The sequence below is a fragment of the Drosophila melanogaster genome, chromosome 2R (genome assembly GCF_000001215.4).
Source record: "Drosophila melanogaster chromosome 2R".
In the NCBI taxonomy this organism is placed as follows: domain Eukaryota; kingdom Metazoa; phylum Arthropoda; class Insecta; order Diptera; family Drosophilidae; genus Drosophila; species Drosophila melanogaster.
Window position 1 is genome coordinate 7,793,436 of NT_033778.4, and position 18,696 is coordinate 7,812,131.

At 48.4% G+C, this 18,696-nt stretch overlaps 4 protein-coding genes across 8 annotated transcripts; 2 read left to right on the plus strand and 2 right to left on the minus strand.

The window, feature by feature from the left end:
- The first annotated feature begins 189 nt into the window (after window positions 1-189).
- Window positions 190-7,609, plus strand: PolZ1 (DNA polymerase zeta subunit 1). Its single transcript, NM_080142.3, has 12 exons — window positions 190-392; window positions 451-680; window positions 738-982; window positions 1,040-1,287; window positions 1,346-1,790; window positions 1,860-1,976; window positions 2,039-2,443; window positions 2,501-2,585; window positions 2,651-2,737; window positions 2,796-5,483; window positions 5,549-6,643; window positions 6,708-7,609. The coding sequence occupies exons 1-12, from the start codon at window positions 261-263 to the stop codon at window positions 7,321-7,323; spliced, it is 6,393 nt and encodes a 2,130-aa protein (NP_524881.2). The 5' UTR covers window positions 190-260; the 3' UTR covers window positions 7,324-7,609.
- Nop17l (Nop17 like) lies at window positions 7,350-12,950 on the minus strand. Of its 3 annotated transcripts, none has more exons than NM_136480.3 (5): window positions 12,791-12,950; window positions 10,077-11,503; window positions 8,746-9,766; window positions 8,551-8,683; window positions 7,350-8,133 (listed from the first exon to the last, which is right to left on the minus strand). In NM_136480.3, the coding sequence occupies exons 2-5, from the start codon at window positions 11,299-11,301 to the stop codon at window positions 8,008-8,010; spliced, it is 2,505 nt and encodes an 834-aa protein (NP_610324.2). In that variant the 5' UTR covers window positions 11,302-11,503; window positions 12,791-12,950; the 3' UTR covers window positions 7,350-8,007. The 3 variants fall into 3 exon arrangements, with proteins under 3 accessions (NP_610324.2, NP_724604.1, NP_724605.1); NM_165557.2 differs by lacking the exon at window positions 12,791-12,950 and adding an exon at window positions 11,987-12,131; NM_165558.2 differs by lacking the exon at window positions 12,791-12,950 and adding an exon at window positions 11,666-12,131.
- Window positions 12,951-13,048: 98 nt separating this feature from the next.
- On the plus strand, window positions 13,049-16,632 carry sax (saxophone). 3 transcript variants are annotated; one of them, NM_001259264.2, is made up of 8 exons: window positions 13,049-13,163; window positions 13,637-13,766; window positions 13,881-13,916; window positions 14,134-14,209; window positions 14,273-14,931; window positions 15,075-15,485; window positions 15,547-15,772; window positions 15,835-16,632. In NM_001259264.2, exons 1-8 carry the CDS (start codon window positions 13,103-13,105, stop codon window positions 15,982-15,984), a joined length of 1,749 nt encoding a protein of 582 aa, NP_001246193.1. In that variant the 5' UTR covers window positions 13,049-13,102; the 3' UTR covers window positions 15,985-16,632. The 3 variants fall into 3 exon arrangements, with proteins under 3 accessions (NP_001246193.1, NP_523652.2, NP_724606.1); NM_078928.4 differs by lacking the exon at window positions 13,881-13,916; NM_165559.2 differs by lacking the exon at window positions 13,881-13,916 and having other exon boundaries at window positions 13,162-13,577.
- TTLL12 (Tubulin tyrosine ligase-like 12) lies at window positions 16,633-18,593 on the minus strand. Its single transcript, NM_136481.3, has one exon. The coding sequence runs from the start codon at window positions 18,549-18,551 to the stop codon at window positions 16,671-16,673; it is 1,881 nt and encodes a 626-aa protein (NP_610325.1). The 5' UTR covers window positions 18,552-18,593; the 3' UTR covers window positions 16,633-16,670.
- Window positions 18,594-18,696: the final 103 nt, after the last annotated feature.

Genomic DNA, 18,696 nt, shown 5'->3' on the forward strand with positions numbered 1-18,696 from the left:
TTTATACAAAAATTAGCATTGTCAAGTATAAAATTCCTTCATCTTGCACTAAAGTTTTTCTTAACATTGTTGCCAAGTTAGTTCTTTAAGTTCTAGAGCTCTTCTTTCAATTTAAAAATATTTATTTTACGTTTTTGCCCTTAGTTTGAATTCAAAAAGCAACAATCGATAGATCGATACTTTTCGATACATGGTCACTCTAGTTTGAATTGAATTGACAACAAATAGCTCTGCGAAAACGAATCTGAGTTTTGGCGAAAATGGCAGCCGCAGGAGAGGCAATCGATGGAGTCTACTCCGTCCGGCTGGTCATCGCGGATTTCTATATGGAGAAGCCGCAGTTCGGAATGGATCCGTGCTATTCGGAGCTGCGCGGCAAAGAAATCAAGCGGGTGAGCCGGTCTATTTCACCACAGTAAAAACTGGTATAACGATCCATTCCACTTCCAGGTGCCAGTGATTCGAGTGTTTGGCGGCAACTCCAGAGGCCAGAAGACCTGCATGCATGTACACGGAGTTTTCCCCTATCTATACATTCCGTATGACAAGAAGGATTTTGAGTCCCTGGAGCGGGGCATCCTGCAGATGGCCATGCACCTGGACAAGGCCATCAACATATCCTTGGGTCAAGGCAGCTCCAACGCCCAGCATGTGTTCAAAATTCAGCTGGTCAAGGGCATGTGAGTTCTTTCTGGACGACTTCTTGGCGTAAATCTCTAACCGACCTCTCTTTACAGACCCTTCTATGGCTACCATCGAGTGGAACACCAGTTCCTCAAGATCTACATGTTCAATCCCCGGTTCGTACGCCGCGCCGCCAACCTTCTCCAAAGCGGCGCCATTCTGAGCAAGAACTTCAGTCCGCACGAGTCGCATGTGCCCTACATTCTGCAGTTTATGATCGACTACAATCTGTACGGTATGAGCTATGTGCATGTCCCGCTGGAGGTTCTCAAGTTCCGGCGCAACCATGACGATGACGGCAAGCTGGATACATCATCTATTTAAGTTCCTAACTAACCCGTAACTAACCCTTTAGTAATCCCCTATGCAAATGTCAAGCAAGCGCAGCTTCTGGACATCACAACCGCTAAGAAAGTGGCCTGCAGTGCTTTAGAGGTGGATGTCAGCTCGAACTTCATACTGAATCGGTTCCAGCTGGTGGCGAAGAGTAAGAGCAACCACACTAACCCCGGCATCGAGGCCATCTGGAATGATGAGAAATTGCGCCGACAGAAACTTGTCGAGAAGCACACCGATGCTGGCGATGAGGAGAAGGCTGAAGCGGTAATCCGGGAATACATCTTGTATTGATAAATCCTACAGCCTTGTCCATCCATCGTAGGTGCCAGTATTGGAGTTACCGCCAACACAGGAGCGGCATCAAATTGAAATCGCCGAAAGCGATATCTTCTACCGCACCGCTCTGGAGAGCAAGCTGATGACACTGGAGCAGTCCACACTGTCCGAGCAAACGTTGTCGGATCAGACAATCCTTCCCCAAGCAACCATGCAGACCACCATGCCCGGCACAAAGGCACAGAAACGCAGGTTTAACTTGCAAAAACTTCTAGCCAACGCCGTTTATCCGGAGGAATGCTCACAGGATCAGCAGCAACTGCTGGTTAATGCTTCCTTCATACAAAACCATGTTACCTGCGGCTACAGCAGCAGTGTCAGTTTGTCAACCTCCAAGGATGAGTCCGATGACTTGGACGAAACTGTAGTGGATGAGGAACTAATACTGAGCCTCACACAGCCTCATGGAGCGATACCCCATGATGCCACCTGTGAGTACACGGTTGCCAAAATTACAACTCGCACTTTGGTATAAACCAGTTGTTTTCTCCTTGCTTCAGTGAGGGAGGAGGATTTGGAACTTTTGGACGCGTTGCAGCTGTTGGAGGAGCAGAATGAAAGTGAATCGCATGTGGACTTAGACAGTTCGTTGGCTCCATTGTCGCAACATAAAAAGTGTGAGTTGTTGTGAAATGGAGTTGTTTTTTAATAAATGTTTTACACTGATCTCTTTTTGTAGTCGAACTTACACCCGAATTGTTGGACAAGGAGACCGCAGCTACTGCTGCTCTTTTCGACGAAGATGTTGACTCCGACGAGGATGCCGACCAAGAAACCCGACATGACTTCTCTACCGTCCTAGACGATGTCGATGAGTTGTTGCTTAAGTTAACACAAAGTCAGCCTGCGGAATCGAAGGAACTGAAAGCATCTAGTAAACTGCCCCAAATTGATGGTGCTGATGATCGCCTACAAAGGACCCCCATTAAATCGATCAGCTCTAAGTCAAAGTCAAGTCCTTCAAAGACTCCAACAACGCCAATAGGTCAGAAAAGTCTTCCCAAATCGCCACGTACTCCGAAAACCAGTGCAGCCAAGAAATATGCGCCGCTGGCTTTGACAATTGGAAGCAGTTCATCAAAGAGTGGGTAGAATTGATAACGATCACACGAATTTTTTTTGCAATCATAACCAATTGCAGAAAGCAACGATGAATTCGCAGGGAGACCATCTAATCCACGCCTCAGTTTGCAGCTAGACCAAGGAACCGGAACGGGAACACTTCGGTAATCAAATTCTTTGTTTTCATCATATGTACCAACATTTCTATGACCAACATTTTTGTTCGTAGGCCAGAAATCTCATTGCGCAAAAAACTAGCCATGTCGGAGATGCGACGGAAAAGTTTCGAGGACAGTTTTGTGCTCTTAAAGAACGAGTATGGTTAACTGATATCCTTTATGGCAAGGCGATTTATATTATTGTTTTCCCGATAGTTGTACTCCAGTTAGGAGTACCAGACGATCAACTAGCAATCTGGACAAAACACACATTATTTGTTCCCTTACGCCGAGGGACAGAAATCCTGGCTTGAGCGACATGTTCGAAACAGAGGACGGCAAGCAATTACCACCAAAGAAAGTAGTAAGAAAGACGCGATGGAGCACTCGGAATCAAGATATAGAAAGTCTACCCAAGGCCGGTTGTGAGATAGAGAGACCCCACAGGTCAGAAGGAAGTGCCTTGGATGAGCTGAAGCCGCGTCGCAGTGCTCGCCATAAGGTTAATTCGGCAAATCCAGATGAGTGTTCCAGCGAAATACAAACAACTGGGCCACGAGTGACGACTACAAGTTTGGATAGACCTCAAAAGAAAGCCAGACTATCCCAAAGTCCCAAAGAAAATACTAAAACAAGCATGAATGGAACTGTTGCATTGGAAAAAGCAACAAAAGATAGTTCATCTAACTCAGAGAGTCCGCATCAGCAGGAAAACTCTGTTTCTGAACAAATCGAATATCTCGAAAGTAAACCAAAAAAGTCTGATGAAACTGCACGAAGCTGTGACGAAAAGTTACAACGTGAGCTAATTCCACAGGAACCAGCTGGTATTTCGCCTGGAGATTCAGCAAACTCCACGGAGGAGATCACATTTAGTCCATGCCATGATGAGGCTATCGAATCCGACACGGAAAGCGATTATATAGTCACCAAACTTCGTAAAACACCCAACTTGAAACGCCTTCGATGGAGCATTCGGTCGGAGTTGCTGAACAAACAATTTACTCCCAGTTCAGGCATAAGACCCCCTGAGACTGAGACCACTCCTCAGCTAAGTCCCAAAAGCAATGAGAGCAACACACCGGAGCTGATGCGAAGTTTCTATGAGCATTCGCTGATTGTGAACAGTCCGTCGGTCTTCAGTGACTTCTTGGATAGCCCCGAGATACATATGGATTCTCCTAGGTCTGCTCCTCCATCTCCCGATAGCAACTCGTTCGTGATTGCCCCCTTGGAGCTGCCTCCATCCTACGATGAAGTGGTTAGCGGTAGCCGTAAAATGGACATACCCGAGTACGAGTTCCAAAAGCCATACTACAGCAATCCCTCCGATGTGAGCAAGGTGACGGAGGTGGGCTTCCTGGTGCTCCACATTCCGGGGAACAAGCTAAATGACTGTGATCCCTTCCAGAGCATACTGGGCAATGATCGTGGCCTGGCCTCCTGGCGTCGTCGGCAACTGATAGCCATTGGTGGCCTGGCAATGTTGCAGCGACATCGGGGAGAACAAAAAGTACGGGAGTATTTCAGCACGCAACAAAGAATAGCAATCGAGCCAGCACAACTAGCACCCACCTGGCAGGAAGCCAAGATCTGGTTGAAAGCCAAGGAACTCCTTCGTCAACGAGAGGAACCAAAAAAGTCCTCTGATGACATAGACAGCCCCATCAAGATCAAGCGGCAGAAGATCACTATGATGCTGCAGGCTGAGGAAGGCGATGGCGGAAGTGGCGATGAAGATGCTGGTGAGGAACTCGATTGCAGTCTAAGTCTAACGCCCTTGTCCCAAGCTAAGGATAAATGCAAGGCAACCCCTACCAGTAGCAAAGCCAGAGAAACAGGAAAGAGTCGCCTTAAGCGCGGAACTAGGCTCAGCTTCATAGGAAGCCAGGACGAGGAACCACCAAGCTCGCAGTCCAGCGAACAGAGCGTCTCCAGTAGTGCGGCCCAGGCGGAGCTAGATCGTAGTTCCTTTCTGCGCCAGTTAGAGGGCAGTAGCCAGGATAGGCAGCACGACCTCAGCTTTGGACTTAGCCACGCTACCTTGGACAACACGTTCGGGTTCAAGGTTAATTTGGAGAATCTGCAGCAGGCCAAAGCCGACATTGATTGCAACCACCTGACAATCATAACGTTAGAGGTGTTTGTGTCCACGCGAGGTGATCTCCAACCAGATCCGATGCACGACGAGATTCGGTGTTTGTTTTATGCTATCGAACACAGTTTGCCGGATGAAAAGCTGCCTAGCAAAGCCTGCGGCTATATAATGGTGAACACTGTCCAGGATTTGCTAAGTGAAGGACCTTTTCATGGTATAGATCGCGATATTGAGGTGCAAGTAGTGACCAGTGAAGCGGAGGCATTTGAGGCGTTGCTGGCTTTGTGTGAACGGTGGGATGCGGACATATACGCAGGGTACGAAATCGAGATGTCCTCTTGGGGCTATGTGATTGATCGGGCCAAGCATCTGTGCTTCAACATCGCTCCTCTGCTGTCCCGAGTGCCCACACAGAAGGTCCGGGACTTTGTGGACGAGGATCGGGAGCAGTTCACCGATTTGGATGTGGAAATGAAGCTCTGCGGCCGCATTCTGCTGGACGTATGGCGCCTGATGCGCTCCGAGATTGCACTGACGTCGTACACCTTCGAAAACGTAATGTACCACATTTTGCATAAGAGATGTCCCTGGCACACTGCCAAATCCCTCACCGAATGGTTCGGCTCACCCTGCACCCGCTGGATAGTAATGGAATATTACTTGGAGCGTGTGCGTGGCACCTTAACTCTCCTGGATCAGCTGGACTTACTGGGACGGACTAGCGAAATGGCCAAGCTCATTGGCATTCAGTTCTACGAGGTGCTGTCGCGCGGCTCACAGTTTCGCGTGGAAAGCATGATGCTGAGGTGAGTGTAACCCTTGAGCGCAGGCAAAATATGTTGCATCCTCCCTGAACTCTCTGTCTTCATAGAATCGCCAAGCCAAAGAACCTGGTGCCACTTTCACCCAGCGTCCAGGCTCGCGCTCATATGAGAGCTCCCGAGTACTTGGCGCTAATAATGGAACCGCAGTCACGATTCTATGCCGATCCCCTAATCGTGCTTGATTTTCAGAGCTTGTACCCCAGCATGATCATCGCCTACAACTACTGCTTCTCCACGTGCTTGGGTAGAGTAGAGCACCTGGGTGGAAGTTCGCCCTTTGAATTTGGCGCGTCGCAGCTCCGAGTTTCGCGGCAGATGCTGCAGAAGTTGCTGGAGCACGATCTGGTTACTGTTTCGCCATGCGGCGTTGTGTTCGTGAAGCGTGAAGTGCGCGAGGGCATCCTGCCGCGCATGCTCACCGAGATCTTGGACACGCGCCAAATGGTCAAACAGTCGATGAAGCTCCATAAGGACAGCTCTGCACTTCAGCGGATCCTTCACTCACGGCAGCTGGGCCTTAAGCTGATGGCCAATGTTACCTATGGCTACACCGCCGCTAACTTCAGTGGCCGAATGCCTTCAGTGGAAGTGGGCGATTCTGTAGTTTCCAAAGGACGGGAGACCCTGGAGCGTGCTATCAAACTAGTGGAGAACAACGAGGAGTGGAAGGTGCGTGTCGTCTATGGCGACACGGACTCCATGTTCGTTCTTGTGCCGGGTCGAAATCGAGCTGAAGCTTTTCGAATCGGCGAGGAGATCGCCAAGGCGGTCACCGAAATGAATCCACAGCCAGTGAAGCTAAAACTGGAGAAGGTCTACCAACCTTGCATGCTGCAGACCAAGAAGCGCTACGTGGGTTACATGTATGAGACAGCCGATCAGGAGCAGCCCGTTTACGAGGCGAAGGGAATAGAAACTGTGCGGCGAGATGGTTGTCCGGCGGTGGCCAAGATGCTGGAAAAGGTGCTGCGCATATTGTTCGAGACGCAAGACGTCAGCAAGATCAAGGCGTACGTGTGCCGGCAGTTCACCAAGCTGCTGTCGGGCAGGGCCAATCTGCAGGACCTGATTTTCGCCAAGGAGTTCAGGGGTCTCAATGGCTACAAGCCCACGGCTTGTGTGCCAGCACTGGAGCTCACGCGGTAAGCTACGAGACATTCCTTCTTTGCCATTCCTGAATTGTATTATGACCATTTTCGTTTTCAGTAAATGGATGCAAAAAGACCCACGACATGTGCCGCGTCGTGGCGAACGCGTCCCCTTCATAATAGTCAACGGCCCGCCGGGCATGCAGCTAATCCGCCTGGTGCGCAGCCCGCACGACATCCTGGCCAACGAGGGTCACAAGATAAACGCCATCTACTACATTACCAAGGCGATTATTCCGCCGCTGAATCGCTGCCTGCTGCTCATAGGCGCCAATGTGCACGACTGGTTTGCCAGTCTGCCGAGGAAGTTGCTCATGACGCCGGCCGTTGGAACCGCCAACGAATTGGCGGGTGCACGCGGTGCCAAGTCCACCATCTCCCAGTATTTCTCTACCACCAGCTGCGTGATCGACTGTGGCCGCCAAACCAAGGCGGGCATTTGCCCAGACTGCCTGAAAAACGCCACCACGTGCGTAGTTGTGCTCTCAGATAAGACAGCGCGTCTGGAGAGGGGCTACCAACTAACTCGGCAGATATGCCAGGCTTGTTGCGGACGCCTGGGTAGCCTACAGTGTGATTCCCTCGACTGCCCAGTGCTGTATGTCTTGGAGGGAAAGCGAAGGGAACTCCAGCAAATCGAGCACTGGAACAAACTCCTTGAACACCACTTCTAATGCCAATCAATACTCGTATGCAGGTTGGATTTCTCATTCATAAGAGATGTATATGTATTTTAACTTGCAGCTCGCTTATAAAAGTTAAAATTACATGCATTGATTCAGCCAGTGCTTCTAAACATGTACGTAGCTTATACTCTACTTATGCATTGGGTGATTTTGTTGTGTGTAATACTAGAGGAATTGTTAACTATTGATATTGTTTAGGTTTATCGTGTTATGATTGTTATATGAGCTGAGCATGGAGCCAATAAACAAGCGTTTTAATGTTTACTTAAAACTTGTAGTTTGCTAACTTGTAAGACATCATTGTTGTGTGTTCTTCAATGAGAATGAATATGAAATTATCGATCTATAATAATAGGTTTCTTTTTCAGTTCAGCGTAGGATTTCATCTTGCGTTTTAACAATTTCAATGTTTAACCGAATTACATAACACTTAGTATTTGATGTAATGAACATTTTGATTTCTGATTTAGCCCTGATTCGTGTTGCCTAAATACAATTTTGTGTATTTCCAATTGAGCAATTCGCCTCGATATAAAAGGAATTACAGTATAAATATTAAAAAAAAAAAAACGTTGCGTTAGTTAACATTTATGTAGTAGCATTTAAAAACCTTGAAAACATGCCACTAAATCACTCAAAAAATATGAATATATTTATGGTTTAAATAACATCCTAATCATCCATTTCAAACATCATGGTGTTCTTAGCATCCGATTCATTGTTGTTGCTGTGGGCACCTGCTGCTCCAGTGAGATCCAATCCGCTATCGTTGCAGTTCCTTGACGGATTTTCTTCTTGCTGTAAATTAGAATAAACATTTGCATTAATGTCAGACTACCAACTAATAATTTTTCGCTCAATTTTCACACAAATTTGAAATATTGAGATGTATTATCACAAGCTAACACGCTGATGTTAACATTTCTGCGATTATTTACTGTCTACAAGTGCAAAAACTTTCCATTCCCTGGAGTTTGCTGCAGCTGCATATATTCCTGCTATAAATAAAGCTCATTTCGGATTTGTTTAGATTTCGCACACGGGTACTAGAATTCCCTAAACAAAGGTTTGATCAATATTTATGTCTGGTGTGACGAAAATAAAGCCAAACTGCCCGATTTCGCTGATGGGCCATAATTCAATTAGCAAGCTAACAGCCTAACTGCCCGCTAACTGGACGGGATATTCGCTCAATTAACTAGATCTTGATCTCACCTTGAGGGCAGAGCCCCGGGTTTCCTCGTAGTCGACAGAATCGCCCTCGCTGAGGCGACGCTGCTGAGCCCGCAGCTTGAGATCGCGTCGCTTCTGGTTCTTCTTGCGCTGACCCAGGATGCTGGAGTCGAGTCTGTGCGATTGAGTAAATTGTCAAATTACCGAGTATTATCAGGGGTTCTAGCTGGTACTTACCGGAACACTTGCTTCATAATGTGATCGTTAAATCTAACAGTCTTCTTGCAGCTCTCCGAGAGCCCGGCATCCGAACGGTCCTCCTCGGGAATGCCGCCGAATGATTGAGAGAACAGCGATGTTCCGGATGCATCCACGGAGCACGAGTACGAGGAGGAGTCGTCAATGGACGACCAGCTGTCCGACATCGAGGGTCGGGGCCCGTAGCGGCTGAAACGCTTGAGAATGCCGCGATGAGAGCGGCCAGTGCTATCGTTGCACTCCGAGTAGCTGCGTTGCTTGCGCTGCGGCGGCAACTTAAACGTGGCCCTCGGCTGAAGCTCATTAGTTTTAGCCAGTGGCTCCTGGAGGATCATATCTGCGCAGGCAGATTCGGATAGGGAGCGCTCCTTCTTATTCTTCTTCCGTTGCTTCTTGCCGGGCTTCTTGTTCTGCACCTGTTGCTGCTGCTGCTGATCGCTTTCGGGCTCTTGGTCTTGGTTCTCCTTATCTTCCTCCTCCTCCTTTGTTCCGGGGCGAATGGTAACCTTCAGGGCATGGCCCTCCTGGTTGCGCTCGAATTTGACATCGAGCGGAGCATTATCCTTCTTTGCGTTAACCTTTCCCTTGCTCTTCACATGGTACTGCCCATGAACTGGGTACTCTTTGAGCTCCGTGGCATCTAGACCGGCCAGGTAGCTAGCCGGAGTCTCGCTCTGCGAATTCAGACAAAGCTTGAGCACCACATTGTTGTCCCAGGCCTCTGCCTCCGCGCTCTCGATGGAGGAATCCTCATGCTCCGCCGACAGTTCCACGTAGAAAGCGTAGTGGGTGGGATAGTAGCCACTGCCGATGGTGGCGAACTTCAGGTGCAGGCTCCGCTGCTCCCTCAACTGCTCAATGGAGTCCGGTTGAACGTTGGGCACGTGCAGCACAAAGGCCATCACATTGTCCAGCACGTTGCAGTCGAACTTGCTGGGCAGCTGGTAGTGCACGGAGCTCTTCAGGAACGGGCTATTGGCAGGTGCGACACTGGGCGATGCTGAGGGATCACACAAATATATATATATTAATATATTTATTTGAAAGAGTATCAAAATAAAAGAACAATCCAATCCAAAAGCCAACCATTCTCTTCGCACAAATTAAACAAACTTAAAAGCTTTTAATCGAAAATAGTTCGATCCACACAATATTATCTTATAATATTATCATACATAATACAACTGCCTATTATAATAATTAATAATAATGGATGGAATGGATGACCCCTTGTACGTGAGATTTACAAGTTTTCATTGTTAATTATATTTACAGACTCTTAAATATGATATTATTAATGGTTTACTTACAAGTCTCGGAAATATCCGCCTTGGAATCGCTGAGTTCGCCATCGGGATCCTCCTCCACCGGCGATTCGCTATTGGAGTGCAGCTCCACGCCGCTGTCCTCGCGGCTGAAGTGGCGCAAGGTTTCGTGCATCTGGGCTTGCTCCTGGATGCTCTTCCGGACCACAGGTAACGTGATGCTCAAACGACGCATATCCGTGTCGAAGCGGGCCCGGCCCGCCTTGTCGTCCACGATGAAGGGCAGGTCCAGCTTCAGGCGGTACTTGGCGCCCTGTCGCTCGCTGAACAGGTATATGGACTTGGAGGTGACGTCCAGCTGGCACTCGGCTGTCGAGCGGAGCAGGGGGAGCTCGATCTCCACGACAAGAGAACGAGGAACGGTCACGTGCAGCTTGGCATCCAGCTCGTCCGTGTACTCGGACAAGTCCACGTCGTGGCTGTGCTTGATCGTATACCTGGGCACCGTGAACTCCGGCACCGGAGAGGGTTTCGTTTTCATGGGCAGGACACGGGGCTCTTGTTTCCCCGGAGCGGGTGGCTTTGTGGGGAACATGTGCGCCAGGGGATGTGGCTCCTGCTCCTCGGCCGTGGGATTATCGGCCATCTTGCGTATCACAGTGGGACGGGGAATACCCTTGTAGTCCAGCTTGGGGAACTTGAGGTTGGCGCGATCCAGCGAGACCTTGTACTCGCGTTCGATTGCGTCCAGTGCCGTATCGATGAGGCATTGGCGGAACTGTTTGTTCCGCATGGCCAGGTGAAGGGCGTCGGGATGGAAGACGACGTCGAACACCTTGCAGTGGTTGTTTTTCGCATCGAAGTCATCGCGCGACGTGGTCTGGGCCATCGGAATGGACCAGCTCAGGCCCCGGCTACCACTCGACGGATCCGTGGCCACCTCATTTTTGGGCCTCTGGATCTCCTCACAGCTAGCGATGTTGATGAAGCACTTGAGCTCGCCATCTAGAGCGGTCTTGATCACGAATCCCGGCTTCGGGTGGATGAACCTCACCTCCACGCCACGCTCCTTCTCCAGCTGCGTGATCTCTGACTCGTAGATCTTGCGGTTCTCAGGATCCTGGATCTCATCCACGTAGTCGAAGAAGAGCTTGCGGAACTCCTCCTTGCCAAAGGCCTCCTGGAATCGGTTGAACTCGTCCCTGCTTATATCGAGCCGCTCATCGTCACAAAGTTTGGATTGTTTATTACGCGATCTAGATGCGGACATAGCTTTCTCGCAGGCACACTTCACTCACGGAGGGATCTCTTCGGTCTCCTCTTCTCTCCTCGGCACTTTTACTACACAAATACAAATTTTCTTATCACTTCGACGGGTTTTGATTTTTTGTTTGTTTCTATTTGTTAGGGGTTGCTCAGTTTTGGGCCACGTTTCCTTGGCAAATGCGTTGGGTTTCTATTTCTGGAAGGTTCTGAAAGTACAAATAAACATAGATGTAAGTACGGACAATCTTGTAAGATAATCAGCTATCTTATATTACGAATGTATAACTGCAATAACAACAAGACAAGTCGTTTGGGAAAAATTACTAGTTTTTCTGTTTCGGCTATACATATGTAAGTTCTATGTATACCTGGCTATTTTATAGTTTTGCAAATAAACCTTGAGGGCATGACTAAATCTTGCGGAACCTGGCGAAACTCTGGAAACTTTCCAATCGAATCTGAGATAAGCCAAGTAAGTACCAGGTCCCAAGGTTGCCCTAGGTCCTGACCATTTCGCAGCCAAAAAAAAACACCGAGCTGGCATTTAATCAAATTCTAATCAGCAGATAGGCAAATAAATATTAAATCAATGACGCAGAAAGGTCGCTGTCGAAAATCACCGGCTATCCGCCGGATTTACGGGCATTATGTAAGTAGATACACATGTGTGTAGATGACTACAAACTGACCACGAGTTTTTTTTTTACTTGTCGGCCAATAAATAAATAAACGAACTGCGTAGTTTGTGAAATTCTAGGAGAACGCGTAAATGTTTTCTGTTTTTTTTTTCGAGTTTTGGTGCGATGCTTTCCCGACGAGCGTTTTTATGAGAATGGGAGCGCTACGCCCGAAACGCCGGCAAATATTGGAGGCTCTTTGCGAGTCGAGCGGCCCACAGAGAGAGCGTCCTCTGCGCAGTGAGGGGCTTTTGATAAGCGCGAAAAAAACCACTTGCCCCAATTGTTTTTGTTTAGCGGGATTCTGCCCCCGCAGCCCCTGCGCTCACACACACATTATGCGATTTCTGGCGCAACCCAACTAATTGTACAATAAACGACCACATCTCTACACACATATGTATGTATATACAAAGATAATGTTTGTATTGCGTCTGCCAACTGATATTACAAACTTATGTACATACATATATGTGCAGGAGGGCGGGGGTGGTAATTGGGGGGTCAGTAAGATGATTCCCTACGGCGTGTGTATCTTCTCCATTGCAAGGAAAACGAGGAAAATTATAACAGTTACGTGACTAAAAACACATGTTTGCGCTGTGGGAGGGGGAAAACTCTGTCGTTTGATCGATACTAGCTGAAACCCATTGATTTTCTGGACAAACCGGTCGCAGTGGACATGAAAACCCTAACTAAGCAAATGTTTTGTTATATTCCATGACACCGGGTAGGTAAATCCGTTAATTTCACTCAGGAAAACAACTTAATGGCACGAAAACTCCTCCACTGAAGATCTCCTGCTTCTCCACTTACCTAAATTGAACACAATTATGCTTTGTGAACACAACGGCACTGAATAAAATAATTGTCTGTTAAATGGGCTCCTTTGCCAAAGACTCTTTGATGGGAGTTCGAGTTTGACGTTCTAGAAACTTTTCCGCTGACCGGCTGCTCGTGTTGGTGTGCGTGTTGTGCTTTGGTATTTTTACGCAGGGGATTTGGGAAATTTGAAGACCCGGTATTTTATGTGAAATATGTTATGTGCAGATGTGGGCCCTGGTCACACTGCCCGCTAGAAGTATATCGATAGGTTCCGATAGGCTCGGACAAATAACATTTCTAGCAATGGAGTCCAATATATATTTAGTTTTTCTATTGACGTTTCTGCTGTACAATAATGCCAGAGGTGGGCATCAATTAGTGTTAATCAATTACCAAGTGCTTGGTGAAGAGAGTGCGCAAGAGAAATTTCGATTTTATGGGGTTTTAGAGCCACATATAATGCCTTGAAAAGTCACTGAGTGTTTTGGGTTTGTTTTCATATGCTGCGGTTCTGGCCAATTGCGTTGCGTATTTGGCCAGGCCAAGGCGAAAAAAGTGCCCTCGGAATGCTGATTGGTGAAAGAAGCACCTGATGGATCCCACAGAATGTATTATATAAACGGATGTCGTGGGCGTTTGCAGCATAAGTGCATTTTCTCAATGATTTACCCACGCACACCACCGTTCTGTGTGTGTATACAGAACTTGCTGGGGCGCCTGTGTGCATGTGTGTGTGTGTGTTAGTGCTGGTGGCGTTTGTGTTGGTTGGGCCGTCCATGTGTGTACATATGTATATGCTATGTGCATATGGTTTAATGTGCATTTGTTATGTTTCAGCCGAAATCAGCGATCATCTGCGGGAGGACATACCGGACTTAGACATGGAGCTCTCCTCCGCCTCATCCGCCCATCTCAATGGCAAGGAGCTACCGGCCGTGCCACAGAACTCGGTGCAGACGCATCCCAGGTGATTATATCTTAAGTCTTGAGCCCATAGCTTGTAGCTCCCGCTTCCGCCCAAAGGCTTTGTATTGCTAATCTCATTTCCCTCCTAATTGCCATGCTGCTAATCCTTAATTAGGAGACACATTAAGAGTAAGCGCCGCATGAAGAGAAGGTAAAACCTACACGACTCATGAACTAAAACATCATAAACTGGTTAACTTTTAGTTAAAATTTTGAAAATATTCATAATTTTACTTAAAAAACCCCATTTTTTTTAAATATTTTATAGTATATTATACTTTTATACCCAAATGTTAACAATTAAAAGCTGCCCGTTTGCGTAACCGATTCTTCTTCAATCTTATTAAACTCTCTCTTTTTTTTATCAGATACAAATGCTACTCCTGCGAGCCGCCCTGTCGGGATCCCTATGAGTTTACCCACACCTGCCAGAATGCGATTCAGGTGAATACTCCACCTTAAACTTGATTAAAACTTAAATGTAACTTAATTTCCGAACTTCAACAGTGCTGGAAGTCGCGCACACGCGATGCCGATGGTCAGGTGCAGGAGTCACGCGGCTGCAGCACCTCGCCGGATCAACTGCCCATGATCTGCAGCCAGAACTCCTTGAAGATCAACGGGCCCAGTAAACGCAATACGGGGAAGTTCGTGAATGTGGTCTGCTGTGCCGGTGATTACTGCAATGAGGGAGACTTTCCGGAACTGCTGCCCTTCGACAGCAATGATGTGACGGTGATAACCGCGGATACCAGTAGCATAAGCAAGATGCTCGTCGCCGTTCTGGGTCCTTTTCTGGTCATCGCTCTGCTGGGCGCCGTGACCATCTTCTTCATTCGTCGTAGCCATCGCAAGCGTCTGGCTGCCTCGCGAACCAAACAGGACCCGGAAGCGTATCTGGTCAATGATGAGCTGCTCCGCGCCACCAGCGCCGGGGACAGTACGCTGAGGGAGTATCTGCAGCACTCGGTGACCTCCGGCTCGGGCAGCGGATTGCCGCTGCTAGTGCAGCGTACGCTAGCCAAACAGGTCACCCTGATCGAGTGCATTGGACGAGGCAAATACGGCGAGGTTTGGCGCGGTCACTGGCATGGCGAAAGCATCGCCGTGAAGATATTCTTCAGTCGCGACGAGGAGTCCTGGAAGCGGGAGACAGAGATATATAGGTGAGCAACAGATTATTTGTGACTCTGTAATTTGTAGCTGTAGAAATTTTTAACTGTTTCCCCAGAAGAAAAGTGCCCTAGTCCAGTCATGACTACCTACCTGTTGCTCTATGAATCATAAATAATCGTTCTTTGTTTTTCAGCACCATATTGCTACGACATGAAAATATTCTGGGATTCATCGGCTCTGACATGACGTCGCGGAACTCGTGCACCCAACTTTGGCTGATGACGCACTACTATCCACTGGGCTCGCTCTTTGATCACCTAAACCGTAACGCCCTAAGCCACAACGATATGGTATGGATTTGCCTGTCCATAGCTAATGGGCTGGTACACTTGCACACAGAGATATTCGGCAAGCAAGGCAAGCCAGCTATGGCCCACCGCGATTTGAAGTCAAAGAATATACTGGTCACCTCGAACGGCTCCTGCGTGATAGCCGATTTTGGACTGGCCGTTACCCATTCGCACGTCACAGGACAACTGGACCTGGGCAACAACCCCAAAGTGGGCACCAAGCGCTACATGGCCCCAGAGGTTCTTGATGAAAGGTGTGTGCTTATTGGCAGTACAAAAAAGAATATTTTTACATTAACAATTTGTCTATTGTAGCATTGATTTAGAATGCTTCGAAGCACTACGCCGGACAGATATTTACGCATTTGGACTTGTCCTCTGGGAGGTTTGTCGCCGCACCATTTCTTGCGGCATAGCAGAGGAGTACAAGGTGCCCTTCTACGATGTGGTGCCAATGGATCCCAGCTTCGAGGATATGCGCAAGGTGGTCTGCATCGACAACTACAGGCCCTCCATTCCCAATCGCTGGAGCTCGGATTCGGTAAGTCGCTTTCGATTGCCATTCTCTAGATCTTTGATCTCATTGTTGTTCTCATTTTTTAGTTAATGACTGGCATGTCCAAGCTCATGAAGGAGTGCTGGCACCAAAACCCCGACGTGCGCTTGCCAGCGCTGCGCATCAAAAAGACTATACATAAGCTGGCTTCCGCTGACGAGAAGATACGCCTGGACTTCGACGAGGTCTGCGTTTAGTGGTAGTAGTCGAGCCTTAGCTGTAAGCGGTAATTTAGTTGTACCACATAGGTAGTCTAAGATTCATTCATTGACATACCCTGCATTTCACACTATTAGTTCGTAGGTATATTATTCAAAGCTAAGCCAAGATCCTGCGTGTTGAAGCAAACTAATCCAAGTACAAGACCCTTGGGAGCTTATAGTTATATAGAAGACTTTAACATATTTACTTTATGTTTGGATTGACTTTATCGTTTCCGTTCCACCGTGAGCCTAGCCTGAAAAGGGTGCCTTTGAAATTGCCTTAAGTTAAAGTTAGCATCGACTCTAATGTATGTTCTTGGGATATCATCCTGTAAAGTTGTCATTTCACTATTTACCATTATTCATTGTTCATCAAGTGCCATTTGCAATTGAGAATTGTAAACGCCTTAACTTTAAGCTCACTCTTTGAACTTTACACTAAATTCATAACTCTAGAACTTGTCCATGCTATGATAAAACCATAAGCCACACCACCAACTGACTTGCTATCTTAGTTAGTTAAGCCTTTAGGACTTAGATACCCACGCATAGAAGCATACACACCTACTTGTATATTGTACAAATGGCAAGCTATTTAAGTTTTGTATAGTCTAAACGAAATGAAATACACGAATAGGCATTAAACTTTGGGATAACTGGGTTTATTTGCTCGGTTAATGTCAATTGTCTGGCGTCAGTACCCGGAAGCTATCGTCGTTTTCTTCGTCTAGGAAGAGCAGACGGAAGATGTCGTTGAAGAAGTCGGGATAGTAGTCGCATGCGCGTTTGCAGTCCGGAGTCCAGTTGATTTCCAGCAACTGGGGCTCCATCAACTTCTCCTTATCGTCCTTCCACCGCAGCATGATGTCGGCTGCGTAAAGAGCTCGTGATTGGGCACAAGGAGCCAGGCCGCAGGGTGGATCTGCTTGACTGGCGCACTGAAGCACCTCGAGCAGCATGCTACAGATCTGCTGCTCCAGAGCCGACCAATCGTTATCCGGATACTGTTCCTGCCAGAGCGTCAGGAAGTCGTCGCACTTGACGTGATGCAGCTGCGCCTCCGTCTGGTAGTTCATCACCGTGTAGTGTTTCTCGTAGTCATCGAAGTGATCCAGCGTGAAGGGATGGTTTGCGAAACGCAGGAAGAACTTCCGGTGTATATATGCCTTCAGGGGTTTGACGCTTTTCAACAGGATTACATAGCGAATATCGAACTTAACGCTGCCTTCCACCTCCTGCCGACTAAAGAGAACTGGTCGCTCGATGTACTTCTGCGCTATCTTCGGTCCAGTGGCCGGTAGACGTACGATCTGCTTGATGTTGTCCGTGATATGTGTGTCCAATCCGCGAGCCAAGTTCCAGGGCTTGATAATCCAGTGGTTGTCGAGGCCCTTGGCTGCTCTCGTTTGGTAGTAAGCCGCGAACTCCTTTACTTCGGTGGACAGATTATAGGTGGTGGGGAGCCATGCCGGAAACGTTTCAAGCGTAAGGCTATCATGGTGCTCCTTGGCCGCCCGGCGGCCCACAATGCTAAGGAGATCCTTGATGGTGATCACGTACTCGAACGGAAACTGATTGATGAACTTGCCGGGCGACCTATCTGCAAAATCCTCGAAATTCTTGAAGTGGTGTGTGAGCCAAAGGACATCCGCCTCGTCTGCGTTGTTAACTAGGATGAACTCGGACGAAGTTAGATGACGGCGCACCACCTCGTACTCTGCATACACCTTCAGCGGATCGCAACGTGACCTGGCTGGCAGTGGAACAGTATCGCCTTTGGGATAGGTCTCAGGGATGTGACCGCTGGTAAAGTAATCTGCCCGGGGTTCAACCTGCAAGAAGCTTTCGCCCGTGAGGTCGGCATCGCGCCAGGGTAAAAGCAGCGCAGGCCGCTGGGGCGCATCCTTTGCCACGTGCTCCACCATATCGCGGGTCACCGCTTCTCCGACATCGCAGTCCCGAATCGGAAAGAGCACACTGTATGTGGTTTGGGTGTTTAGGTAGAGCAGCGGAACAAGTCGAAAGTTGGGATCGTCCGAGTGGTTCACAGCCGAGCCGACTTCGTCCATCACATACCAGATGGGCTGGCGCTCCTCGTCCGACAAGCCTTCGCTGCCGATGGAGTAGGCGTGGCAGTACTTCCACAGACGGCGCAGGATCTTGTCGACCCGATCCTTCAGCTCAAGGTCAACGCCAGTGATGGCAGAAAGTCGCTCCGCCAGTTGCGGATACTCCTCCAGCTGCTGCCGAGCACCGTTTAGCCGGAACGTCCAGGCGTGATCGACCAAATAGATGGCCTGAGGATCACTGGCCTTTATGCCCTGCTCCCGGGCTACGCCCAGTGCGAACACAGGGTTGGGACTGTCATCGTCCTCGGCCGGATTCTGCTGTTCATCCTCATCGTAGTCGATCAGCATCAACTGGAGTGCCTCGCCGGCATCGAAGGTTTCCGTGGTCAGTTTTCGGAACAGAGCCGGCCAAAATATCAGCGGAATACCGGAGGACTCCAGCTGTGGCTTGTGCAGCGCCACAAACTCGTTGTACTTGTTTATGCCGTCCATTTGCAGAAAGGAATTCTCTTGGAGCACGACCCGGTTAAAGTGACCGTATACGCCGTGTTGATGCATGTTTCTTCTTCTGCCGCGGAGGAAAATTGCACTTTTAGGAGTCGGTTCCGTTGCCACTATATTCTATGAGATCTGGTTT